At 39.3% G+C, this 20,101-nt stretch overlaps 1 protein-coding gene across 1 annotated transcript in view; it reads right to left on the bottom strand.

Moving 5' to 3' along the window:
- EFCAB6 (EF-hand calcium binding domain 6) overlaps positions 1 to 20,101 on the bottom strand; it is a 212,375-nt gene that overhangs the window by 83,567 nt on the left and 108,707 nt on the right. The window contains exon 10 of the mRNA XM_089680804.1: positions 13,962 to 14,110. Coding sequence (XP_089536930.1) covers positions 13,962 to 14,110 — 149 coding nt within the window. The remainder of the gene's footprint in view (positions 1 to 13,961; positions 14,111 to 20,101) is intronic.

Genomic DNA, 20,101 nt, shown 5'->3' with positions numbered 1-20,101 from the left:
TTCTATGGGGTTGAGATCTGGAGACTGGCTAGGCCACTCCAGGACCTTGAAATGCTTCTTACGAAGCCACTCCTTCGTTGCCCGAGCGACATGTTTGGGATCATTGTCATGTTGGAAGACCCAGCCATGTTTCATCTTCAATGCCCTTGCTGATGGAAGGAGGTTTGCACTCAAAATCTCATGATACATGGCCCCATTCATTCTGTCCTGTACATGGATCAGTTGTCCTGGTCCCTTTGCGGAGAAGCAGCCCCAAAGCATGATGTTGCCACCCCCATGCTTCACAGTAGGTATGGTGTTCTTTGGATGCAACTCAGCATTCTCTCTCCTCCAAACACGACGAGTTGTGTTTCTACCAAACAGTTCTATTTTGGTTTCATCTGACCATATGACATTTTTCCAATCCTCTTCTGGATCATCCAAATGCTCTCTAGCAAACTTCAGACGGGCGCGGACATGTACTGGCTTAAGCAGGGGGACATGTCTGGCACTGCAGGATCTGAGTCCCTGGCGGTGTAGTGTGTTACTGATGGTAGCCTTTGTTACGTTGGTCCCAGCTCTCTGCAGGTCATTCACTAGGTCCCCCCGTGTGGTCCTGGGATTTTTGCTGACCGTTCTTGTGATCATTTTGACCCCACGGGGTGAGATCTTGCGTGGAGCCCCAGATCGAGGGAGATTATCAGTGGTCTTGTATGTCTTCCATTTTCTAATTATTGCTCCCACAGTTGATTTGTTCACACCAAGCTGCTTGCCTATTGCAGATTCAGTCTTCCCAGCCTGGTGCAGATCTACAGTTTTGTTTCTGGTGTCCTTCGACAGCTCTTTGGTCTTCACCATAGTGGAGTTTGGAGTGTGACTGTTTGAGGTTGTGGACAGGTGTCTTTTATACTGATAACAAGTTCAAACAGGTGCCACTGATACAGGTAATGAGTGCAGGACAGAGGAGCCTCTTAAAGAAGAAGGTACAGGTCTGTGAGAGCCAGAAATCTTGCTTGTTTGTAGGTGACCAAATACTTACTTTCCACCATAATTTGCAAATAAATTATTTTCAAATCAGCCAATGTGATTGTCTGGATTTTTTTTTCTCATTTTGTCTCTCATAGTTGAGGTCTACCTATGATGCCAATTACAGGCCTCTCTCATCTTTTTAAGTGGGAGAACTTGCACAATTGGTGGCTGACTAAATACTTTTTTGCCCCACTGTATCTTTTTGTGTCTGTTCCCTACTGCAGTAGTTATTATTAATTTGGAACCACTAATCAGTATGAGGATAGGAGTTTACTAGCTATCAAATTTTCAGTATTAATGTCCAAAACATATTTTTCTGGCTAATAAAGGTAATAGCTGGCATCCGAAGCTGGAAATCTAAAATGGAGTACAGGTTCACTTTAAAAATACACACAAATTAACAGATTCTGCTGAAGAGGTGTTAGGTGACCTGATATCCTGATAGCTTTTTATGAAAAGCTTGGATTTATAAACATCAGTCCTTGTCCAGGCACAGCTTACAATTAACATTAACAAAGTGCCAACATCACATGTAACAAGTATCAAAGTGAAGGCATTTAAGGGCTTTAAAATAAAGGCATACTATACATCAAAGAAATGAGAGGTGTGCTCAAACCAGCATACCATCTCAAAAGAGAAGAATTAAGTACAATAGGCAAAGAAAATTTGGCAGCAGTAGTTGTGTTGTAGAAGTTCAAGATACCTGTTTTAGAAGAACCATTGTTAATGAAAGACACGTTTCTAAAAAAAAGGGTGCTAAAGAGCATTTAAAGGTGATACAAACTCAAAAAGTGAAAATTTGATATATTATAGGGAAAATTTAGAAGTGTTAAGTGTACCTAAGTGGTACCATTTGTCTGGAATTCTTCCTGAAGAATAGCAGAGCACCATGAGGTATGTAAATGTGCCAGGCACTCCTATGCCTACATTTTTATAGCTGTATTATCTGCAGTGTGAAAATGAACGCACTGCTGCCTCTGATGGTTCCAGGGATTTAGGAAAGAGATTTGGTGAGGTCACTACTGTACAGTTTACTGTTCAACTTGCTGGAGGCTGTGACATGAGGAAGCAAAGCCCTGCCTCTACTAAGATGGCCACCTCTACATATATAGAGACACTGCAGAACAAGGTTTGCTAAGTCAGTTATGGAGAAAGGTCAGCTATAGGAAAACCACAGGCATAACTGGTAACTGGTTCTTTGCCTTCTGGCTGCTTTTTAAAGCACAATTTCCAGGGATCAGTTCCTCTTTAAGGCTTGGTTGATGTCTAATGCAGGGGTGCCCAACCTGCAGCCCACAAGCCGCATGCAGCCCAAGACAGCTAAGGATGCGGTCCAACATAAAATCATAAACTTACTTTAAAATGTAGATTTTTTTTTTTTGTAACAATGCTTTTACGCTTAGTAAACACATTTGGCTGAAGAGAGATTTGACAGTGTCTCTGTACTGGAGTTTTATCTTCCCAAAGAAAAATATCCCAATCTTCACAATCAAGCCTTATTCATGTCATCAGTTTACGGTACCTATATTTGTGATCAATTATTTTCAAGGATGAAGCACACAAAGGGCAAAATTAGAACCAAAATATCTGGTGAGCACCTTGAGAATTCATTGAGTGTCAAATATTGCACTAGTTTTATGTTGCCCTCTTTTAGAATTATATATATATATATATATATATATATGTATATATGTACATATATGTGTGTGTGTGTATATATATATATATATATATATACACCTGTGATCTGCCTGAATATCTCTGCTCCTTATTGGTATTATTGTGTATTTTATGTGTGACCCAAGACAATTTCTCTTCTTTCAATGTGGCCCAGGAAAGCAGAAGATTGGACACCCCTGGTCTAATGGCATGTGGAAAGATGGAAAGATGTTAAAGACAGAACATGAGAGAAGTAGTAGAAATGTGAGAGTTAAGACCCCTATTACAATTACACAGAGATACAAACACAAGGCTGGCTGTATTCTGATCACAATTTCAAATAGTGTGTCGCTGTCCATGATCAACAGAAGTTGATCGTTTGATTGACTTCTGTTGAAGGGACATTTTGGAAGTATTTTCTCCATCGGTAGCTCAAGCAGGTCCTGCTGTCAGAATACAATGTCCCGATGGGGGGGATTCGGGGTTGTATACCTTCTCCATCCACCTCCAATTGAAAAAGAAAAACTAACCGCTTATAGCCTGATTTAGTGTTGCATCCTGTTCTCAGGACCATGGACAGCAGCTGCTTAGCAGAAAGGCATTTTTTGCCACTTGAACTCACAAGTCACTGAGAAAAGATTTTACGGCTTTAAAATATATGGTGCATAACAGTGGAGGTGAGAAAGTAACATATAACTGAGCTGACCAAGCGTTTTACATCTGGTAACAATAACAATTATTCTTAAACCTTGTTATTTTCCAGTGAAGAGTACTATTGATACTACAGCATACAAATACATTTTAGACAGTTGTGCACTTCCATCCTTGTGGTAAAAGTTGGGGGGAGGCCCTTTTCTATTGCAGCATGACTGTGCCCCTATGTACAAAGCTAGCTCCACAGGGACATAGTTTGATGAGTTTGATGTGGAGGAATCTGTCTTACACAGAGCCTTGACTTGAACCCTAATGAACAGCTTTGGGATAAATTGGAAATAAATTGCCAGCAGGATCTTCTCATCTAACATCGGTACCTGATCTTGTAAATGCTCTTTTGACTGAATGCACACAAATTCCCACAGACACACTCCAAGATCTTGTGGAGTACCTTCCTTCCCAACAGAGTGTTATAGCCACAAAGAATTTGGGGGTGCATCTATATCCGTGTTTCCCAACCTTTTTCCAGTCGCAGCACCCTTTAAAAATGATGGGTAGTCCCGAGGCACCCTTTAAAATTATGGACAGTCTTGAGGCTCCCCATTCTAAAATAGGGTGCCTCAAGACTGTCCATAATTTTAAAAGGGCACCCCATTCTAAAATATGAGACACTATTCTAATACTTTTTATAATGCAGCAACATCCACACTTGAAGGACACCCAACATTAGAGGTGATTTATTAACTAAAAGGAAGGCCTGTCCACCCACTGGCTGGTATACAAGTTTTGGGCAATGTTTAGACATTTTGCCAAGGCACCCCTGAAGAAACCTCAAGGCACCCTGGTTGAGAAAGGGTGATCTATATTAATGCTTTTAGATTTAGAATAGGATGAACAACACGCTCTTATACAGTAGGTGTGATGACAGGAGCTTGTAAAGTACAAATGTACATACACTATATGGCCAAAGACTTGAGAACAACAAACCTTTGACCATATAGAGTAAACGGGTAATTTTGCTACTTTTGTGTTTAAAAACATTCATTAACTGGATATTCCTTTTAATTTCTGTGTACATCTCAGTGGATAGAATCCTGATAGACAATGCTTTGCAAAAGAATAATACATTTGATGGGCCCAAACTGTTTATCAGTGGTGTAATGCTTACTCCGAAAGACTTTTCTTGCAAGAAATCCTGAATCCTTGTTTCAATACACTCACCATTATATTCTTTACATAATAATCCATTGTGTTTTACTGTGTTGCTTTTGAGAAAACTATAAACTGGATGATTATGAAAACCAGCGGCCATTGTATGAAAACAACAGCAGAAAATTATAATATCGCTTTTCTATGTGCCCATAATACCACTCATTCAGTAGCCACACAATCTGCTCATGACGGGAAACAAGACTGTTTAATCTTTTTCTTTTTTACCCATATAGTGTTCAGAGACATTATATGAAATAAAAACTGGGAAGATTTATAAGAGTGGAGACCTCATCAACAGATCGCAGCTGTCTTTCTTTAAGTATTTGGCCCAAACTGAGTAATTTGTAGTTACATGATCATCTTTAACCCTAGGAATTATAAAAGAAACCATAGTTTTTTCCTATGCCCTATTACCTGTGATAGTGTTAAACTAGTTGACTAGGAAGTCTGCATTTAGGGCCAGTTCACACCACAAAAACACACTCTGGATGCGTTCCGGATGCGTTTTTGTTTACAGTTCATGACACACTCTGTTCCAGCGTGTTCTTGATGCATTCTGCTGTGTTCTGTGCAGAAAAAATGCAGCATGTTCTACTTTTTTTCTGAACTGGAAACTGACTGTACTAGTGTGAACTAGGGCCATTGGAATACATGGAAAACATTGTGCATACATTTTTGATGCAGAAAAAAATGCACAGGACTGCATCAGCTGTGAACCAGTCCTTAAAGCGGAGCTTCACCCAAAAGGGGAAGTTCCGCTTTAAGCCTTTGTCCCCCGCTCCTCATTATGGATTGGCACTTTTCGGGAGCAGGGGGGGAGGGGTACCCGAATTTGACAGGTACCCACTCCCACTGCGATCGCCTAGGTGATCGGAAGCGGAAGTCGTCCTCCCCCCCTCCCTGTCCGTAATCTTCTGGGACATGGGACAGGTCCCAGAAGACTACAGGGCCATTCACAAAGCGCAGCACTTTTCACAAGCTGTCACAGCCAGGTGCCCACACTGAAGATGCCGGCGCCAGGGAGAGAAGACGGCCGGTGAAACCAGCGGTGGTGAGGACACCGCTGGACCGAGGGACAGGTGAATGGCTGTATTTTAAACGTCAGCAGCTACAGTTTTTGTAGCTGCTGACTTTTTTTTTTTTTCAAGTGGAACTCCACTTTAATGTCTAAAGTTTGTGGATACCTGACCATCATACTTACACATGCATGTTGACATCCCTAAATTATGGTATTAAGGTGTGTCCACAGAAGGATGCTACTATTGTTACAGCCTACAAAGACATTTGTTTATACACTATGGGGGATATTTACTAAAACAGGTGCACACAGAATCTGGTGCAGATGAGAATGTCATGTTTTACTAAATCTCCCCCTATACAGTATGTCCAAAAGTTTGTGGACACCTGACCATCACACTTAAATGAGCTTGTTGGACATCTCATTATAAAACTATAGGTATTAATAAAAAATATTTTCTTCACCTCCGACCCTCTAATTCATCAAAGTATCCAGGAGGGCTGAGGCCAGCAGTGCTCTCTGTGTACAACTCAATTTCCTCCACATCAAACTGGTAAACCATATCTTATTAAACTAAACTAAAGCTTCAAATATTCACCCTCTTCCAGCACTGCAATGCCTAGGAGCTAACTTGTCAATGCCAACATTGTCTTCCTAGCTTTTGACTTTGGTCATCTTGATGGCTAGGCTGGGGTGACATAACCCTCGCACATTCACACAGGAGGTCATTTATTTCAGCACAGAGGTGTGCTGAGAATGAAATCTGAGTTGCACATGCATAGCTCAGTGTACAATCTAAAGCATGTTGTAAGGAGGAAAGTACAAAGCCTTTTTTGTAGAATAGATGTGTCATTTTGTCATATAAGGGGAGATTTACTAAAACTGGAGAACTCAGAATATGGTGCAGCTGTGCATGGTAGCCAATCAGCTTCTAACTTCAGCTTGTTCAATTAAGCTTTGACAACAAAACCTGGAAGCTGATTGACTTCCATGCAAAGCTGCACCAGATTTTGCACCTCCAGTTTTAGTAAATCCCCCTAGTGTACTTTGCATGTACATGGCACTTCTGATTGAGTTGGGGTTCAGATGCTACCCTGCCAACTGTTTGGCATCACAAAGTCAGGCAGCTGAGAGAGCAGGAAGTGTTAGACTTCAAGTGATCTCTGACCCCCCCCCCCCCCCTCGACGATGAAGAGTCAGAAATAGGCAAAGTAAACAAAACTAAATAAGCAGAAAATCTAAACTTTTTATAAATCAACCTGTAATAAAATAAATTTTTATAAGCCCAGCTGTGACTGCCTTATCAGCCAGAGATACAAAGCAAAGTGAAGTGTTGCTGAGAGAAGGAACAAAATGTAGTAAATATAATGAAAAAAATAAATAGTATGCATATGTTACAAGTGAATACTGTGATTGTGTATTTTAAAAAAAATGTAAAAGGTTTTTTTTTACATTCTTCAACAGTCAAGCTAAGACACTGTGTAGCGCTATTAACTAAATCACGCCATGTATGACGAGAATAAAATCAGATGCATGTGTCGACATTTTACTGACATTTTATTTTATTAAAAAAATCATATTGTAAAATGGAAAATTTAGCATGTGTGAAGGCTCCATGAAAAAAGAAATATCTTCTATAGAAAAAAACTGAAAATGCAAAATAAATAAATCTCAGCTGAGGTGAATGAAAGAACCAATTGCTACACTAATATACAGTGCATCCAGAAAGTATTCACAGTGCTTAACTTTTGTCACATTTTGTTATGTTACAGCCTTATTCCAAAATGGATTAAATTCATTTTTTTCCCTCAGCATTCTACAAACAATTGACCATAATGACAACATGAAAAAGTTTCTTCTGAAATCTTTGTAATTTATTAAAAATAAAAAATGAAAAAAGCCACATGTACAGTACATAAGTACTCACAGCCTTTGCTCAATACTTTGTTGAAGCACCTTTAGCACCAATTACAGCCTCAAGTCGTTTTGAGTATGATGCTACAAGCTTGGCACACCTATTTTTTGGGCAATTTCTCCCATTCTTCTTTGCAGTACCTCTCAAGCTCCATCAGGTTGGATGGGGAGCGTTGGGGCACAGCCATTTTCAGATCTCACCAGAGATGTTCAATCGGGTTCAAGTCTGGGTTCTGTCTGGGCCACTCCAGGACATTCACAGAGTTGGCCCGTAGCCACTCCTTTGTTATGTGGGCTGTGTGCTTAGGGTCGTTGTCCTGTTGAAAGATGAACCGTTGCCCCAGTCTAAGGTCCAGAGCACTCTGGAACAGGTTTTCATCAAGGATGTCTCTGTCTATTGCTGCATTCATCTTTCCTTCAATCCTGACTAGTTTCCCAGTTCCTGCCACTGAAAAACATCCACACAACATAATGCTACCACCACCATGCTTCACTATAGGGATGGTATTTGCCAGGTGGTGAGCGGTGCCTGGTTTCCTCCAGACATGATGCTTGGCATTTAGGCCAAAGAGTTCAATCTTTAATCTTTATTTCATCAGACCAGAGAGTTTTATTTCTCATGGTCTGAGAGTTCATCAGGTGCCTTTTGGCAAACTCCAGGCAGGCTGCCATTTGCCTTTTTTCTGAGGAGTTGCTTCGGTCTGGCCACGCTACCATACAGGCCTGATTGGTGGAGTGCTGCAGAGATGGTTGTTCTTCTGGAAGGTTCTCCTCCCTCCACAGAGAAACGCCGGAGCTCTTTCAGAGTGACTATCGGTGCTTGGTTACCTCCCTGGGTAAGGCCTTTCTCCCTCGATCGCTCATTTTGGCCAGGCGGCCTGCTTTAGGAAAATTCCTGGTGGTTCCAAACTTCTTCCATTTACAGATGATGTAGGCCACTGTGCTCATTGGGACCTTCAATGCAGAAATTTTTCTGTACCCTTCCCCAGATCTGTGCCTTGATACAATCCTGTCTAGGAGGTCTACGGACAATTCCTTGGGCTTTATAGCTTGGTTTGTGCTCTGACATGCATTGTTAATTGTGGGACCTTACATAGACAGGTTTATGCCTTTCCTAATCATGTCCAATCAACTGAATTTTCCCACAAGTGGACTCCAATCAAGTTATGGAAACATCTCAAGGATGAGCAGTGGGAAAAGGATGCATCAGAACTCAATTTTAAGTGTCATGGCAAAGGCTGTGAATACTTATGTACATGTGTTTTTTTTTCGTTTTTTATTTTTAATAAATTGCAAACATTGCAAAATGAACTTCTTTTACGTTGTCATTATGGGGTATTGTTTGTAGAACGTTGAAGAAAAAAATTAATTTAATCCATTTTGAAATAAGGCTGTAACAGAACAAAATGTGGAAAAAGTTAAGCGCTGTGAATACTTTCTGGATGCACTGTATTCCGGGCAGAATGAAGCTGTATTCACAATTTTAGATGATCACTTAAAATGAAGTTGAAACATATGAAATTAAGGAAAGTTTTACCTGGCAGAAGGTTTGTAAAGTAATGATTATGTTTGTGATCCCCTGCTGTGATGCATGGTTACATGGGATAAAAAGAGTAGCAACACTTTTCAAAGTTCTGAGCTACTTCCCATCAGCTCTATAGACTCTCACCACATTGGTGAAACCCAGTTAGAACTCTCTTCCTGTAGGTTTTGTGATTTACACACCTTGCACACAGAACACACAGTGAATCAGTCATGTGATGATGTTATTTTACTGCCAAGTAAGCAAGTATGTTAAACCGAAAAGTGCAAAGCTGCAACAGTAAATGGTAGAATACCCACCCTGACTATGAAGGTGTAAGAGTAGTGTGAGTCACCTTATAGAAGAACAGGGAAATGCATGGCTTGATTGAGCAGTCAATGCTACAAAGTCAATCTTGTACCACTGATTGTTTTATAATTATAGTAAATATTAAAGTGGAATTCTAAAATCAAATTGTTGACAAACATGGTGCACTGTTTTGAATCAGAAGACTACATCTAGTAATACATTTATTTATTTATTTAGTAATAATTAACCTGCAATTGTATGGTGAATGTTCAGTGAATCTGCCATGCTTTCTATATGTGACTTGTAGGCTCTATCATATACTAACCTACCATACCCCACTTTTTTCTCCTTGAGATAGGGAAGGTGATTAAACACCCTGAGACTGATTTATCATCTTATTAATTATAATAGAGGAACAAAACACAGCTCCTAATCCAGGTAATACTCTGGCTGGAAGTAAGAGATTTTAATTATGTTTTTAATAATGTGTAAATGAAGTAATTTGAGCCTACATTTATTTGCTCTTGTGTTTTCATCATGACTATATGCTCTAGGCTTAATAGGGGTTATTTCTGAGAATGATTCCACAGCCACATATACCAGATAATGATAATAAAACACCAGTCACTTTCCTTCTCTGTTTCTCACACATTCCTTGTGTTTAATAAGTACACAAAACATTTTACACATCTATATCTTTATTGAAAAGTCCTTACAGAGCTGGCTTTGTACACAGAGACACAGTCAACCTGGAACAGAAAAAAGCCTTCTCCAAACTATTACCCCAGGGTTGGAAATACACAATTGTCTAAAATTTCTTTGTATGCTGTAGCATTAAAATGTACCTAAACCAAAAAATGAAAAAAATGTTTTTAGGCTTTTTTCTCTTTATTTTCACCTGGTGATCCTGCATATAACATATTTTGGGCTCTATCACACTGCAGGCTGGGGGTGGGGTGGGCAGTAAAAGCTGGCAGCCAAGCTGAGGGCTTACCACCCACTGGAACTCTATGCTGCAGCCGCAATGCTTTGTATTGACAGGTGGCAAGCTGCCTGTCAAACTCGCGCTTTGAGATCAACTGGGCTGCAACTGTGAGCCAAGCCAGTTGTGGAGCAGTCCAGCAATGTAAAATTGCTGTTTGCCAATGAAAAAAAAAAAAACAGGCAACAGCAGACGCTACATTTTTCGCCACCGCAAATTGCTTTTCAGAGGACACTAAAGTGGAACTTTACCCATAACAAGTTGATAAAAAATGTATGTTCTTTAGAAAGACACATACATTCCACATTAATAATTATGCTTCCAGAATTAGTGTGTGTTGAAAATTGCCTCCAGCATAGTGCAGTCGAGAGCACCTGAGCATTTGCATAGCAGGTGAGACAGTGTATTACTGGATTTTAAACAGTATAGACACCTATTTTTAATGTTTTACATCGTTATAGCAGCAAAAGGCGCCAGCATGAAGTGATCGATCAGGACTTAATTTTCTGACTAAAGTTCCACTTTAAGCATCACCATCAGTGTGCAAGAGCAGTTCCGCTCTCTGGGTGACCACATTTTTTTCTACACTATGGACAATTACAATGGCTATCACACTGGCTGGACTTGTATTTCTACTTCTCCTTTCAGCATGACAGCTTTTACTCTTCTCATTAATGGTGAGTATGGGATTAGTAGTTTAAACAATAAAGATAAGGATGTTTGTTTTCTTGCAGCTCACATGAAGTGACCAGGACACAGCATTCCTGGTAGGATCAACATGTATTTTCTCTGTGATAAAAATGTTCTTAACCTGAAAAGTGAAAAATAATGCAACCACCATATTTAAGGTCTGGTGAGCTGCAATATATTAAATGTTTTGGGGGGGTTGGGTTAAAGTATGCTTTTACATTACCCTTTATAGGAAACATCAGATCACAAACATTAGGAAGGATGTCAAAATACTTCTGTTCCCATTGTGGTAGGTGTGATGCTTAGGTGTCCACCCACATTTGGACACAAAGTGTACATGCCATTTAGGAATTTGCCAAGAACCAATATTATAATATGATTTTTTCTTTTTGCTTGGAGTTCAGCTTTAACGCGCAGCAATTTAGTTGTAAAGTGTAGACTCTGCAAAAATGACAAGCCACCCACATATTGAATAATTGTAGACTGATCCCAACAGAGAGGCCTACCAGGACAAAGACATTTATCCAGCAAAGCCAAGTTTATCAGACTCCCATACATTAATATAAGCGAGCCTGTTCTTTTGCTGTAAATGCTTTATTATCCTAAAAATACATTTGCGCAGTCCCTGCAATGGCTGGTAATTCTGCATAAAATTCTCATTATGAACAAACTGTTCATCTCTGAAATGCTGATCCTATTTTGGGAAGCATTGTGTTACTGGAAATAAATGAATGTAGGTTAGTGAATCTGGAACACCTTCAGAAATCCTCCTTACTTTTTAGTATCCTGACTTAACATATTTTAGCAAAAAATACATACAATACAATTACTACATTCCGGTCCTTCCAGGAGGAGTAATTGAGGAGCAGAACAGTTCTCAAGGCCATTGCTCTGTTAACTAATGAGGTTGGATATGACAGGTAAAAGGCAAAGTTCACTTAAAACTAATATTTCTGTTTTTCAAAGTTACACCCTCCTTAGTATAATGAAATGTTCCAAAGTTTCCTATTAAAAAATGAACCTAAAGATGGACTCCAGCCAGCTTTAAAAATGAACTATGCAGTGCAACCCATACTGCAAGGGCTAAATGCTAATTTTGTCTAGGGCAACACGAACATGCATACATACTTAACATATTTCCCTTTCCCTTCTCAGCCAGCACTCTTTTCTGATCTCCAACGCCCCGATGTGTGGGTAGTCGGATGGACAGAGTTGGGCTTTAAACAATCAATCCACCCAAAACTAATATTTTAGTCCAAGGCCATTATTTAAAATTTTGGAGGGGAGGAGTAAAACCCCTGCCCACTTTGTACTGCTGTCCTCGCTGAGGGATTCACCCTCTCTGTCCTGATGAGCCATTTTACTGGGACAATGATGGGAAATCCACATTTTTGAGTTGTCATTGGAACAGGAAAAGAAAATAAATCTTACAACTGTGGCAATATTGGAGAGATTTTGTTAACTTCCTGAACAGAAATTGAAGGAAAGTCTCCAAAAAGGGAGAAACACAAAAAATGACATGGGTTTTATCCCTTCCCTGCTCAATCCGAAACTAATTTTTAAAAAAATACCGGGCTTTAGATATACTTTAAACTACCTGGTGGGTTTCTTTTTTTTCTCAGGGACTATATTGGTGAGATCTCTGCACTGACTTCTCAGATCTGCACACCTGATGTGCCCATTGTGAGGGGTTATCACTCTGTCTGGAAAATCCAAGACATATAAGAAGCCAGGGGATGACTCACCCCAACACACTCCACTATGAACTAAAATATGATTTTTGGTAGGATTGAGACTATAAGGATCAAAATTACAGTCAAAATGTCCCCACAATCCTGCTCTACACTAGATACGGCATCAATAATGACTCTACAGGGTTTGAAAAAGCCACTTGCTGTCAACTGGCTGTGAGTCCTCATGCACTTTTAAAAATGCCAGTAGCATTAGCTGTATAAGTCATGTTAAAAACACAAGTTTTACAGCAATTTTGCATTAGCGCTAAGCCACCTTTTTCCATGTTAGCATTTAAAAAAGAGGCTAAAAAATGCTCAAAAACGTTGGTTTGCTGCATTTTACTGCATTTATCAGTGTTGGAGCGTTTTTACAGCTTAAAAAACTCCTCTAGAAACCCACTAGTTCTGGGGGGGCTCAGCCAAAAAACACTGATAAAAGCCTGTGTGTGCATGGACATATTGGATAACATGCTGAGGAGTTTACTGGCTGTAGAAAAAAATGCCAAAAGCCAAAAACAGCCGCTGTAAAAACGTGTGCATGAGGCCTGATACTTTTGTACCATATTCTTCCATTTTTCATCAAAGCATAAAGAAAATCAGCAAATAGTTGATAATCTATTATCTAATCTTGATAATGCTTTTATTATAGATTCATTTATTTCTCAATGAAATTTGTGCTGATCATCGAACCGTTTGTTTTTTCGCATTATTAGTGTGCCAGTTGCGACACACAATTTTCACTTTCAATCGAAAGTTCCTAATCCAACATGCAGGGTTTTTTTTTTAGAAAATTGAAACTACTTATGGCACAATTGTATGAGCTATTTTTGTTTTTCGATTGACAAAACTTTAGTTTTTCCAGTCATCTCTGGACTGCTCTAGGACATCACAGTGTTGTTAATGTAGCAGTCAGTCAGATAGTAGATGTCTTTCTTCTGTATACGTTATTAACTTTGAACTGGAATTTCATTAGTAGTCACTGGCAACAGTGACTTTTCACAACTTTTTATTACCTGGCCCCATAAACTCATTGCTAGACTGATCTGTATCTCTGTACGGTACATAATGTTGTAGGGATAAACACAACTCACAAAGGAGCAAAAGTGTTACAGTAAGCAAAAAAAACAAAAAAACCCATTATCATTAGATTTAAAAAATTACTTTGAATTAACAGGGATATATTTCTACTAATAACACAGAGGGTTAATCCATCTTTTGTGACATCGTACTGCACTCTGGAGGAAACATCAGGGGTCTTACCTGCTCATTAACTCATGAAATGTTCGGTCTGGTAGCGGGAAGATGAAGTTATTAATGACTGACTTTAAGGCATCCAGAGAGATACATCCAGTCTGATCTACGTCAAACGATCTGAACGCCTTCACAAGATCTTGGTGTGCGGAGGAGATCTGTAATGTAAGACATTGTATGGACTTTGTTCATAAAAGTGTGCCTCATGAAAGAATAAGAACCTTTTTTTTCATTCTTAATGCTGTTGTGTTAAATGCTGTGCAGTCATGTTCAGATGTTTCAATGATACAGTTTTCAGTTGCCTAAAAGTCCCCCAGCTACACTAATAAGACTATGGCTATGGTTGTGCTAGATTTAAAGCAGAAATTTACCAAAATAACCCTCCATAAAATCAATGGAATCTAACAGTGGAAAAGCAAGTGGAAATTATTTACTTTATCACCAAGCAAACATTTATAAATGGGTCACACATATGTATGTACAGTATGTATATATCTATTCAGTCGCATCGGATTCTATGGGCCAGCTCCATTTTTTATACCCTTGAAAGCCTTTTCTATTGAATTTTCTTGGCAAATTTTCCACAGGGTAGGATACCAGGTCTTTCCTCCTCCCTTTCCAGGTACTCAGCTTGGGACTGGCATGCAGAATGTAACACAGGAATAGCCAATTTGTACACACATAGAATGTTTAGGTTAAACAAGGGCCAGTTAACCTAACAGCATGTCTTTGGAGTGTGGGTAGAAACTAAAGTACCTGGAGGAAACCAAAGCAAGAAACATGCAGGTATGGTCCTCGCACATATTTGAACCAAGGACCCCAGTGATGCCCCCAGGTCAGATATATACACTATATTGCCAAAAGTATTGGGACACCTGCCTTTACACGCACATGAACTTTAATGACATCCCAGTCTTAGTCCATAGGGTTCAATATTGAGTTGGCTCACCCTCTGCAGCTATAACAGCTTCAACTGTTCTGGGAAGGCTGTCCACAAGGTTTAGGAGGGTGTCTATGGGAATGTTTGACTATTCTTTCAGAAGTGCATTTGTGAGGTCAGACACTGATGTCGGATGAGAAGGCCTGGCTCACAGTCTCTGCTCTAATTCATCCCAAAGGTGTTTTATTGGGTTGAGGTCAGGACTCTGTGCTGGCCAGTCAAGTTTCTCCACCCCAAACTCGCTCATCCATGTCTTTATGGATCTTGCCTTGTGCACTGGTGTGCAGTCATGTTGGAATAGGAACGGGCCATCCCCAAACTGTTCCCACAAAGTTGGGAGCATGAAATTGTCCAAAATGTCTTGATATGCTGACATGTGTCTGATCGTGTACTAGGCATTACGATCCAAACTCTCAGCTAAGAGATTTGTACATGGTGAAATTGTAGGCTGTACAATTCTCCACGGCTGCTTTCTAGTGAGAAGATTTTCACTACAATAAATAGATATTTTGAAGTGTGTTTTGAAAAAAATTATCTGATTATCAGCATTAGCACAATTTAGGGAACTTTACAGTTTGTTTTATTGTGTGCCTGGAGTTCCACTTTATTGAAAATCTGTTCAGCTAGAACATGGGCATTGTCACTGCTGACCTCTTGTTCTAAAAATGCTAGTTGTCTGGCTGTCACACTGATTCATATGTCAATATTCTGAGTCACTGACATGGAACAAGTGTGGAGATCAAATAGTCTGACTTCATTCTGACTTTCAAATCTGCATGTTTGTTGGGGGTTGGTGGCTCAGAAAAAAATGTCAAATCAAAAACATCAAGGGAAGTAACAATACAAATGCATAGCGCACTCAGGAGCTTACTGCTCCACCGTGCCCATAAGTGCTCAGAACATATTCCCATACTGAAAGAAAGAGCTACAAACGATAATAGTGTCTTGGCAAAGACAAAAACAGCTTAAGCCCTGGTTCACACCAGTGGGACTTGTCATGCGACTTGAGAGTTCAAAGTCACATGTCAAGTTGCACCCCATTAGCGGCAATGGAACTGTTCAACTCAAGTTGCAGCAAATTTGAAAAAGGTTACTGCGCTATTTTTGTGCTACATCATTGCAACTAGATTGACATCTGTTAAATTACGTCCCACAGAGTGTCAGCAAGTCACAATGATGTCGCACTGAATAATCAGCTTTGAAGTTGCACGAAGTAGCATGATTTCAAAGCCGCACTGGTGTGAACCAGGGCTTACTGACACAAAGCTTAAAACAAAGCATTGCAAAATGCTTTGGACTGAAAGTCTTCTGTCAAGCAGAAGTGCCAGTCAATCTTTTGTACTTGTTTGATGGATTCAGCATTTTAGAAAGAAATCAGCAAGGGTAACTATCATCATTCTCTCAACTGAAGGTGTATGTTGAAGTGCCATTAATTTGGAATGGCACCTTAATGAACAAAAATGTGCAGGATCATATTTTAGTTTTTTGCTGTGTGTTCCAAATGATGCCTTTATGCAACACACATAATACCGCCTGTTAATATGCACGTGGTAATGGACCTCAATTGATCCCAAAGATATACAGGGGCTCTAAAGTGTAACTGCCTTCAAACCGCCTTACCAGTACCTATCCTCTAACCAGTGAGATATCAGTGATGAGGCTGCATGACTGCTGTCAAAATCTTCTCAGAAAAGCTCGAAAATGTGCTGTAAACTCTGTGAACTTTATGCAGTTACACTCTGAGATTAAGTTGAGTTTAAGAGCAACTTTTTTTATTTAGAATTAGGTCATAAATTAGTTTTTAGGTTATTTTTTTTCTTTTGAGGTGTAATAAATGAACTGGTTCCAAAACTTTTTTTAGCCAAAACACCTGTATCAATTTTTTCTTTACACGTAAAGAACATTTGAAAGACAGCATGCAAAGAAAATAGCTTATAAAATCATCTGAGAAAGTCAAGTTTGGATATAGGAGTTCTAAATAAATGGAGACAACAATTTTTATTTTGTTTTGAATTATTACTCTCTTCTAATGCAACCTGCTGAGCTCAAAATACATCTAAGTCTCTGTGTTTTTTTTTTCTACAAAAAAGGAATATCTGAAAAAAAAATCATTTCATATCAAGTAACACACATTCAAACACATGCTGAGAGGTTTGTCATGTTTCAAAGGGATGAAACTGCTGCGTTTTAGTGCTTTTCAAATGGTGGATATATTTTGAGATTTTGTTTTGTACCTACAAAAAAAACGTTTATCAATTTGTATTTATCTCTCTGTAAAATTAATTATTCGCCACTTTTGAGCTAGCTAGGTGCAATTTACTCAAGACACATGGAGTATCTAAAAACAGGTACTATTCTTTCAAATATGACATAGCTTTTAGCCATAATTACACATATACTTCCTTCGTTAAGTAAAGTTAATTAAAATATTTACAGTGGCTATAACACTTTCCAGAATTACTTGGAATGCAAATCGCATGGGAATGTACTGCATTATATATATTTACACATCTATATGATGAATGCTTTATTTGATTAGTGTTGAAGCTGTATCAGTGGAGCAGCAAAAGGGAGTTGCATAGATCGCAGCTGCTACAAGGTACGTGTTAGCTGTTCCCAAACCACATCCAAAATCTCACCCAAATGTCACCTTAAAGCGACTTTGATGCTTTCTAAAAAAGTAAACAAAAAGTTATCTTTGTTTAAACTCACCAGTCCTAATCCCATCCTAGAATCGTATCTCTCTTGAAGCTCTTGCTTTAAAGTGTGTTAGCATGTGTTGCGTTAGAACTGCCCATTTATTTAATGCAGTACAACAGACCAAAAACTGGACCTGCTGCACCCTTGCTAGTGCACAGTAATGTGTTCCTGCATATTTCAGTGCAATTCAATGCAGGCACATTGTAAAGGTGCAGAGGGGTGCTATTCACAATGAATGGCACTGTAGTACACCAACCCATATAACATGTCAATGTGTATTGTGGTAACGCACACAGTAACACAACGCAATGGCCCTAAGTCCTGACAGGAATGGTCAGCAACTGTTTGATTTCAGGAGACATTTGACCACTGAATCTTAGAGCCCAAAGTCGGGCTCAGACTACATAAATCTAAATTAGGAACCAAACATAAATCTTTTGCAGATAATCCTGCACATACTGTACATAGGAATTTTGAACTAAATGTTAATGGTCTTTTGTAAACCCACATATCACTGGTTCTCTTTAAGTGGAAGCACAAGTTTCTACAAGTCAAAACCAGATGTGGTTAGCTCTTCTCCATACCTTCTTGTGGGATTTATTCTTGAAGACCATTTCATAGTATCTTCAGATAGCCCCCGCTGACTAATCTGTGGGCCATACTAATCTTCCTACCTATCTATTAGGAATAAGTGGAATGATTTGGGCTAAACTGACTCATTGTATTACTTACCTATCTGCAAAGTTGTATCATCAAAATGAAAATTTTCAATTTTGTTCATTGATCATTTTGGCTTTCTGCTGGACAAAAAAACTCTTTCACCTCTTCTCATCTCTATAAGAGAGGGGAATGTATTCTGTAGTCCAGCAGGGGAGAACTAGTCTCAGGGGGTCCAAGGACAAGCAGATAACTCAGTACCCATCATTCTCAGTAAGCCATCTGCCTGTCTGTAGGCAGCCTTAGATCATTTTCCAGAGATTAGCCATTGATAAATTTAATCCAGGAGGAAAATGACACAAAAGAAAAATGAACGCCTCTTTAGAGGCATCTGGCCATCTTGTCGCTATAGAACATGCCTTACAGCCACACATATAACCAGCTATGTTTTCATTGCTGGCTGTTTACTTAAGCAACGACAGATGGTTCTGGATTGGAAATGAACTTCCATTTAACTGCAGACACATTCTTTTCTTATATTTTCTTTCTATTCAAGAATTACATCCAAAGCAATAAAAATATACTTTTTTTATATTGGCCACAAGCATGTTAACTTCCTTCTTATTTCCATAGCGGTATTGTGTACAATCGACTAGCACCATAGCAACAAGGAAAGTGGTTATTGTTCTGCCTGAGACAAACCATATTGTTTTTCAATCTGTCAGTGACTCACAATGTTTTCTGTCTTCCATGGGAGAGATGATTCAACCTTTGTCTCAATTTGCTAAAGCGTTTACCGTCTTTCGCATCAGATGGATGAAAGGAGGCTGTGAGATGGTCTTATTGCAAAAACAATGCAGTGATAATTGGCTGGATGTATTTTATCACCTTGTAATATGCACAGTAAGTTGTGTATGAACTAAGCCTGTCATTGTTGAATGTGGCTTAATTATCCAAGGTGTGTTTACACCTCAGAATACTGACAAGTTCACAGGAGGACAAGGCTGCTCAGTTTTAGAGGGATATAAGCAGTCATCGAGTCCTATAAGTAAGGTCATCTATACAGAAACAGAACTCTTAGAACAATGGGCAAAGAACGATTTACTTTGGTTCATTCAAAAGGCTAAAACCCACCTCTGCTCATTGAAGGACATATTCACCAAAAGTCCTTGGGAAAGAATTTTCAGTCAACTACAAGTTCAATTATTTATTCAAGAGTGATAGATGGATACCTTTCATAAACACTTCCATCTACAGTATACAGTCATGGCCGAAATTGTTGGCACCCTTGATATTTCTCCAGGAAATCATGTATTTCTCACGAAACGTATTGCATTAACACATGTTTTGCTATACACATGTTTATTCCCTTTGTGTGTATTGGGACAAAACAAAAAAAGGGAGGAAAGAAAGCAAATTCGACATAATGTCACACAAACCTCCAAAAATGGGCTGGACAAAAGTATTGGCACCCTTTCACAACTGCGGATAAATAAGAATGTTACAAGCATGTGATGCTCCTGTAAACTCACCTGGGGCAAGTAACAGGTGTGGGCAATATAGAAATCACACCTGAAAGCAGATAAAAAGGAGAGACGTTCACTTAACCTTTGCATTGTGTGTCTGTCTGTGCCACACTAAGCATGGACAACAGAAAGAGGAGACGAGAACTGTCTGAGGACCTGAGAACCAAAATTGTGGCAAAATATCAACAATCTCAAGGTTACAAGTCCATCTCCAGAGAACTAGATTTGCCTTTGTCCACAGTGCGCAACATTATCAAGAAGTTTGCAACCCATGGCACTGTAGCTAATCTCCCTGGTCGTGGACGGATGAGGAAAATTGATGAAAG

Source organism: Staurois parvus, unplaced genomic scaffold (assembly GCF_062004578.1).
Source record: "Staurois parvus isolate SC_StPar_1 unplaced genomic scaffold, SC_StPar_1.0 ptg000249l, whole genome shotgun sequence".
Classification (NCBI taxonomy): Eukaryota; Metazoa; Chordata; class Amphibia; order Anura; family Ranidae; genus Staurois; species Staurois parvus.
Note: the sequence above shows the minus strand (reverse complement) of the source record. Positions and strands in the feature narration are given on the sequence as shown.